Here is an 8,993-nt window from a genome sequence, read left to right as displayed (position 1 = left end):
CTGCATTGCTAGTTGGTTACTATTTATATTATAGCAGCATGTATCAAAATTAATGTAAAACTAAACTTACACGTAATTCATTACAGTTTTATTATAGAAACAAAAGAATATCTAGCATTCACCACAATGAAACCACTTTGTTTACACAAAACTATCAGATAGACGTATGAAATTAAGCTTTAAATACTTTTTCAATATAAAAAAACTGGTATTTTATAATTCGTATATAGACTACATATCTTGGTGATGAATAGATGAGCTTGTATACCTTAAGTAATTATTATAAATAAACCTGCACTATTAAGTAATATGGCAGCATAAACAAATATTCTGTCACAAAAGACTTTAGACAAAGTATTATTACTTAAGGAAATAAGTATATTAAAGGAAATATTGATAAATTTTCACCTCCATAGTTCTGCATAACAACCAAAGTGAATAACATTTTTATATTCATTTCAGAAAGTTTGTTTGTTTTGTTATTAAAACACCAAGCTACACAATCAGCTGTCTGTAGTGTCCTCAACAAGGGTATCAAAACCCAATTTCAAGTGTTGTAAACCCTCAGACTTACTACTCATCCACTGAGGGCTCCAGATAGAGTTCAAAGATAATTAGAGTTTTATTCATTAACACACACATTATAAATGCAAACTAATACTTTATATATCGTAATTTTAAATTTATGGCTAAGTAGAAAATTTAAAAATCCAAATTCTAGATTCATTTCATAGAAAACCAAAATTTTTATGCCAATGTATAATACAGACAACTGTATTTCACATAATATCAGCTTTAATCTTTTAAAAGAATCTGCAAAAGCTTGTTCAATAGTTGTAAAACACTAAGTTTAAGAAGCAGTTGCCCCATCTAAAAGCCCCTGAAGAAGAAAGGCCCACCTTTCGAAAGCGCTCGGGTTATAGGGTTTTTATTCATTTCTATCAAGACTTCATTAAACTATGTGTTTTTCTAACACCATAAGAACAACAAATGTAACTCTTTTTTTAATTCTTTAAATTTTCTAAAGAGGTTTATGGATTACTTAATACTTTCTTAGCCATAAAACAAATCTCTTTTATGCTATCACTAAAATGTATGAAGCTAAAGGATTGCTCTTAAAATGAAGCATTACATTTGTAATATAAAAAGTGTGAAGGTGCAGTAGCTACATCCTTTTAAATTTGGTCCATCATTGTTCAACATTACACATGAACTGTTGTTGTTACTTGTTATGGAAAAACTTGAATTATAATGTTAATGATATGATATAAAAATACTGCCGTGTTTGCGAAGCTAGTGGGTATAGCACATATTAACTTGAAGACAAATAGAAAACACCTATGTCGACAATGGTACAAGCAATAGTGGCTTTCTGAATTATTTTTTCTTCAGTATTTTGACTAAGCAATTAGATATAAGGTACAAGTTTACAACAATAATGGAAACTTAAGTGCATATACGTACGGCAGTTATCAATATGATGAAAATGTAATAAACTAATAAATAAATCATACAACAGAAAATAATCACTGCCATCTTAGCTGTGAGCAATGTATTTGATAGGGGGGGGGGGGGAATAAAATTTAACAATCAGAATATCACTGCAACAAGTGTCCTATTATGTTTTTCATATTAAGAAGGATTAACAAGAATATAGTTAGTATGAGTTAGTGATGAATATTAAAAATTGAGGACAGATACTACATTTGAGCTCAATCTACTCTAGGTTTTTGGAAAATTTCTTGAGGAAAATACAAACAAAAATAACTTGTGAGACAAGACATAGTGATTGCTTTGCCACTTTAAAAATAATCGGAAGAAATATTATTTATTACCTTTATATATATTTATATATAAAGTTGAAAGTTATTATAAGTGGGTGAGATTAGTCCATTAAGGTTCATACTATTGAAATTTAAGCAGTTCAATAAATTGCATGGATGTCCTTTTTATTATAGTGAGGTGCAGTTTTCTAACTGCCTAAGACTGTTAGAAAAGTTTAATGCATATTAATCTATATAAATTTAATAACAATAATATAAACTTAAAAAGCTAACTATATGAAAGATATTATATATATTAAAAGTGTTTTGTTTTTAGTTTAAGTGTTATGTTTATGTTTAAAATTTTACAATAATTACAAAGTGTATTAAAACAGCTTACTTCTCTCTTTTTAAACAATTACAACCAAAAACATTTTTAGTTTTAGAGAAACTCTTTAGGTCAGTTAATTAAATAAGGCAAATTCAAATACATACATACACACAGAAATACAGTGCTTTTAACTTATACATGTAGTTATTATTACCAATAAATTGTGAGAGAAAGTAGTTAAGTTTTAATAACTTGGTTTTACTAACTATAAGCATATAATAAAACTGAAATTCTTTTGAAGAAAACAATTAAAAAAACTTGAAATTCCTGGGAGCATTTTCTTTAATATTTATTACAAGTTTATTAACCCATTAACTGCTGCAGGAGCAGCTCAGTTGCTTTTTTCTGACTCACAGATAAAACTGAGTTGCCATCAATCACAATAAAACTGTAATTATCATCATTCGCATAGAGTTATAGTTATATATGTGCAACTGACGGATATTTCCGTCATTCACAGCTGAGCCATAGAACTTCAATGATGGAAATATCCATCATCCGCACTTAATGGGTTAATAACACTTCCTTAAGAACTTCATCATGCTATATAAAAGGTTGCTACGGACAAGTGTACATGACTTTTACAGACTGTGCTTCCCTCTCTAGTGGTATTTCTTCCTGTGCATAAACACATTTGTATGAGGTTAACATACACACATACTTTAATGCTAAAATATAGTCTAACAATGACCATTTTTATATAAATTACTCCAAGTTAGAAAAGAAAAATCTCTGAAGCTTACAATAACTTCTACGAGAGAAAGTTGAACACATGTTTAAACTGAAATGTTATCATTCGCCCTGTAGATTGTGGGCTGTATATCCACTGAAAGGTAAGTAAGAAATAAAACATGAATTGCTGGTGTCAATTAAGTATGAATAACTCTCAAGAAATACAATCTTAAATATCAACATTTGACAAAATTGGCAATCAAAACCTTCGTACTAAGATTGACCCTCAAATAATTTATGGTTTTTTAAATTATGCAATAAAAAAGTTTATCTTTTACTAATGACATTCAGCTACTGATATTTTACTGTCCTTTACTGGGAATCAATTTATTTCAATTCATTTAACAATGCCAATGGTTTTAAAGTACCTTAAGCCGATGGTGATGTGTTTCTATGCTTTTTAAGATAATTGCTGTTTTAAGTAGATTTCATTTGAAGTATGCATATATTATCTTGTATTAAACAACTCTCTATTTAATCCTAGTTTTCAGCTTTCTTCCTGCAAATAAAGTTGTTTTTTTAAACTTATTAAAGAACAGCATTGCTTTGCTTATAATTTCCTTTTGCAGAATGAAAGATTTACTTTATGAACAGAATTTTGTTTTGCTTTTTCTTGGGTTGAAAGTTTTTTTTTTCTTTAATGATAACAAGTAAGCTATAATTTCAAAACTTCTATATTGTTAGTGTACTTGTAGCATACCTGAGTATTTTTGATGAGAAAAATGTGGTAGTTGATGTATTTTAAACAAAACAATTTGTCAGATACTTAAAGTAAAAACATTACAAACTTTACGAACATTTTTAACTTCCTAGATAGCTCACAGTGAATCAATGATATCTCATGTACACACTCTTCAAACTGCATTTCAGTTTTGTTTATTGACATCAACTCTTGCTCTTAAAATAAAACAATATATTATACTGTACCGTAAGAACATCTTATACTACTTCAGTCAAGTCTTTGCTGAATACCTACTTACCTTAATGTTATTATTTTCTAACAGTAACAAAACATTATGTTGGTAACCTTGAGACTTACAAAGTGAGGCTTAATCACTACACTGTAGCAATCAATTTCTTTCCTCCATCCTTATTGTCTCAGTAAATATTTCTGTCAAGCATATAAGTAGTTATTAAACACAGAACAACTGTCTGATTATTTATGTTAATTATGTGTTCACACTTAAACATTCTAACTAAATCTTATATTTTTTTAAAACACGAACTAAATAATTCTGCATAACTGTTCAATTTTTATTTTTAAACATCCTACCCAACTCTACAACCTTGAACTAAAGCACTTTGGCATCAGCAGGAAGAGGCTAAGGACTGGAAGGTTCTTGTGACCAAGCTTATCACCACTTTCTTGAATAGTTACTAACCATCAAGACCACCAATGAAGAAGACAGTGAAGTACAATCTGAATTAATAGAACTGAGGCAACAATAGTTAAATCATTCCGCTGAGCTAGCTGCTGTTGAACTCGTCGCTGCTGAGCCATAACTGCTTCCAGGTGATTCTGGATAGCTTGTAAGGTTTGATTAGATTCTTCTTGTAAGCGTTGAACTGGTTGAAGTGACTCTTGTAGCACAGCTAGAGTGATGGTTGACTTAGATGTCCTTTGAGTGTTGTTCAAAGGCATCACTGAAAATACACAAAATACCAATGTAAGACTTCAATTTTAAGATGGTTAACATTCTGATAGAAAAGAATAAAAAATTAAATGGTTTTTAAATATTAATATTATTTTTATTAAAAATAAATGTAATATCATTATGGAAAAGGTAATTCAGTCGATTCAGGTATTTATTTAAATAGTCTGGATACAGTAAATATTTCTGTGTGTGTGTGTGTTATAGCAAAGCCACAACAGGCTATCTGTTGTGTCTACCGAGGGGAATCAAACCCCTGAGTCGAGCATTATAAATCCATGGACTTACTGTTATCCCACTGGGGGACAAATATCTCTGATAAATATATTAAAAATAAGAGTTTGATAAATGCTAAATTATGACAATACAAATTTGTAGTAGTTAATTTTTTTTTTTCATCAATACTTCTTAGACATTAAACCATCTCAGGAAGAAGTTTTATATATCTTAAAGAATATTATAATATTGTTTAATAAGACTTGGGATATAGTACTTTCATGGACTTTGCCCATCTAATTCTTGAAAAGAATGTATGTGACTTTTGTAAAATAGTTATGTCAACAGCATTGCTGTCTCACTTGAGAGAAGATGAATATCAGACTGAAAATTATAGTTTTTCAAACTTTTTTGGTATAATGATGCCAACAATGTATATTGGGAATAGGATGGATACATAAGTAAACTGATGGCTAAAATCCACAAGTCCTTCATATAATGATGTCAACACGAAGAATCGCTTGGTAATAGGATAGATACATAAGTAAACTGGTGGCTATAATCCATAAGTCCTTTGTGTAACGATGAATATATATATGTTCAATAGCTGTGGTTTGAGTTATTAGTATGCAATGTTCACAGTGTGTATATATTATTGACTTCTGGGAAAATGAGTATCCAAACACAGTATCAGTACTACCTAGTATATCAATACATATGTTTGTTTGGGTTAAATTAATCAGTTCTTGTCTACAGAGTAAACTATATCATCAAGTTTATCTAAGGTGCAAGTTTCAAAAGCCTTTTCTAAGCTAAAAGCTAAGCATAAAACAACAATTTACTTAAAGGGTGATTATCAAGAAAAGACACATTTAAAATGATTATATCTTAAAAACTGTGTCTCCTAGGGGAACTAAATTTAAGTAAAGCACATTAAGAATAAAAAGTTTTATTCAGGAAAGTTTGGAGATGGTAGTTCACATTTCGAAAGCTGTCACAGAATGTGTTCAATATCCTTTCCATCATTCTCAATCAGCATACCAAGCCTATCCCCATATGAATCTACTACAAGGATAATCTATCCTGTAGACTGATCCTTGCAATATCATGCACACTGTCATGTATTTTATTTACCTCACCAATACCGACAAAGGAGAGAGAGAGAGAGAGAAAAAACAGAAATTAAAGCAATGCTAGTTGGTGAAAAAGGCAATTTAGGTATTGAGCATAAAATGATTTTCCAAAAACCTGTATCACATCTAAACTTATAAAACTTAGGATTCTCAGAGTGCACCTGGCAAAATTTTGCTTTGTTTGAAAAATATCAATTGAAGTGAGGACGAATTTAGCACTTTTAAAGTTTACAAACTTAAATCTGCCTAGAAATTACATAAAACAATCAAGGTAATAAATCAATGCAGAATCTGGAAATATACAAATAGCTGGATCATTGGATCACTCAGGGTGATTATTACAACATGTCTCAACAGATTTTTTTTTTCTGAAATAACAGGTTATTTATTTTGAAGAGTTTGTTTGTCAAAAATACAAGGTTGCCAATAGGCAAAATCTGCCACTAAAGTAAATGTTCAAATTCTTGATTGAGAAAATATTAAAAGAAGAAATTAAAACAAAGCAAAAAAAAGAACAATGCTGAAAACAAATTCTATCATATTTATTTATGATTCACCAGCTTTTGCACATCAAATATTAATTTCTTCATAAGTGAATAAACATTCTCACAGTGAAATTATTAAGGAACAGTGTTTTGACACGGGGATACCTATCTTTTTTAGTCTTGAATATGAATATATGTTTTGAATACTGTGTCTTTAAAATAAAATGTTCTCTGATAAACTTCTAATGATGTCTTAACAACTGTCTGAAAAATAAAAACAAATATTTCGTGAAAAAAAAAACACATCTACGATACTCATATTATCAATTTTTTAATTATGGCTCATAACAGCAATAAATGGCTTCTATGGAATAAAGAAAGGCCACTCATTGCTGAACATCATCCACAATTAAATCAGGACAGTTCAGTTTCTCAGAATGCGAGTTGTGTTTGAGTCTGGGTCTAACGACATCTTTACTAATAGTTGATTATTACCAAGACGAAAAGCAACAAAAAGAGGAACTAACCATCGCTAAATGGCTTCTATGGAATAAAGAAAGGCCACTCATTGCTGAACATCATCCACAATTAAATCAGGACAGTTCAGTTTCTCAGAATGAGAGTTGTGTTTGAGTCTGGGTCTAACGACATCTTTACTAATAGTTGATTATTACCAAGATGAAAAGCAACAAAAAGAGGAACTAACCATCGCTCTCGGTTGAATCACTACCATGAACAACTTCCCCATCAGGTGAGGAACTTTCACTTCCATGTGAAGCCAAGCTTCTTCTATGGTGGTTTCCTTTCTGTAAGAAGCATGGAGGATTACAGGTAGACAGCAGGTGTTCCATGCGCACACTCTCTCCTTTAGATGGACTGTCAATGCCAGCAGTACTTCCAGTCCTGACAACTGGTGTTTTGTGACGAGTCTTAGTTTGAATAACATAATTCTGTTCATACTGGACCAAATCATTGCGTGGATCCCAAGGTCTTAAACTAAGGAAATTAACCAGCATACAGAATTATCAAACAACAGTTTCGGTAGTTTGTAAAAAGCATATGTCAAAATGAAAAAAACTGCTAAAGCTAAATGCACATTTAACAAAATATACAAAAGTTATTGTTACCCAACATTAAAACAAATTAACATTTCTTCTGATATAGAGGATATATATAGCATTAGTTCTTAGAACTTTTATCAAAATTATAAACCTTACATGCTACTCATCAACAACTGATAAAAACGAACTCTTACAACTGTCTTATAGAAAAAAAAAAAAAGTAATTTATTTTTAAATCTGCACTTCAAAAAATAATTCTGATCAGATGAAACAAAGTAAAATGTTTTCTGTCAAATATCAAAAATACACTTGATTGGCAAAAAAACCTCAAAAAATAACGGAACTTCTTTAACACTAAACACGGATGACACTGTGACAACATCTTTATCAGTATTAGTTGTAATGAGACAGAACATCTTTTCAATAACATCCATGGAGCTATTCTGGTCTACTAATTCCTTGATAGAATATTTTTCTAAAATTTTGTAGATAGCACACATATAACAAACAATAATAAATATTAGTCCAAAACATGCAAGCATATACACTAAGAAATCACGTATGCTATATGTGTACATCAACAGAATATAAACATAGCAAATTAGTAGGAAATTAAAAATTTTATCATCAGTGAGCAAATGAACTGCTGCTTGTCAAAGTCTCAAGGATCAACTAGTTTTCAAAACAAGAGGGAATCCTCAATAGCCGTGGCACTTGAAATTCTTTTTGGCTGTTTTAAAGTAAATTAATCTACAAGACCCTTTTTTTCCTTTGTATTAACTATATTTTTGTGCACCAGCAGTACCAAGTGTGGGATATGTGATTTAATATCCGATTCAATTTTATTACTCATCAGGATCTCTACCAATCTATCCTCAAATTAAAATTCTTTTAGGCAGGATTAGAGTAAATTAATAAATTAATTGAAAGGGTTTAACCTCCAGAGTCCAAAACTGTAATTAGATCTCAAATCAGTCAAGAGATGATGGATCTATGAGCTAAAAGTTTGAACATTAAGAAAAAACAACAACAATTCAGAGCCATTCTATGAACTTCTATTCCATGGCTAAAAAAAGTATAAATAAATGTCCAAGCCTGACATCCAATTGCTGGACTATATGTAAATGTAATTAGTAAAAAAAGAGTAAAAAGATTATCATTCAGGAATAGGTAAGAAGAGAGTGAAAAGAAAAAAAACATCAATGGATTATCATTCAGGAATTAGTAACAAAATAGTAGAAAGAAAAACAACATCAATGGATTATCATTCAGGAATTAGTAATAAAAAAGAGTAGAAAGAAAAATAACATCAATGGATCATCATTAAGGAATTAGTAACAAATAAGTAGAAAGAAAAGAAAAACATCAATGGATTATCATTCAGGAATTAGTAACAAATAAGTAGAAAGAAAAAACATCAATGGATCATCATTAAGGAATTAGTAACAAAAGAGTAAAAAAGAAAAAAAAACATCAATGGATTATCATTAAGGAATTAGTAACAAATAAGTAGAAAGAAAAGAAAAACATCAATGGATTATCATTCAGGAATTAGTGACT

The 8,993-nt window shown here is 30.1% G+C and overlaps 1 protein-coding gene across 1 annotated transcript in view; it reads right to left on the bottom strand.

Annotated features, from left to right (window-relative positions):
* Positions 1 to 3,413: 3,413 nt before the first annotated feature.
* Positions 3,414 to 8,993, bottom strand: part of LOC106463519 (oxysterol-binding protein-related protein 8-like) — a 67,815-nt gene continuing 62,235 nt past the window's right edge. The window contains exons 12-13 of the mRNA XM_022391041.1: positions 7,079 to 7,368; positions 3,414 to 4,530 (exon numbers count right to left, since the gene is read on the bottom strand). Of these exons, the coding sequence (XP_022246749.1) occupies positions 4,271 to 4,530; positions 7,079 to 7,368 (550 nt within the window). The 3' untranslated portion in view covers positions 3,414 to 4,270. The remainder of the gene's footprint in view (positions 4,531 to 7,078; positions 7,369 to 8,993) is intronic.

Source organism: Limulus polyphemus, unplaced genomic scaffold, assembly GCF_000517525.1.
Source record: "Limulus polyphemus unplaced genomic scaffold, Limulus_polyphemus-2.1.2 Scaffold1429, whole genome shotgun sequence".
Taxonomy (NCBI): Eukaryota; Metazoa; Arthropoda; class Merostomata; order Xiphosura; family Limulidae; genus Limulus; species Limulus polyphemus.
Note: the sequence above shows the minus strand (reverse complement) of the source record. Positions and strands in the feature narration are given on the sequence as shown.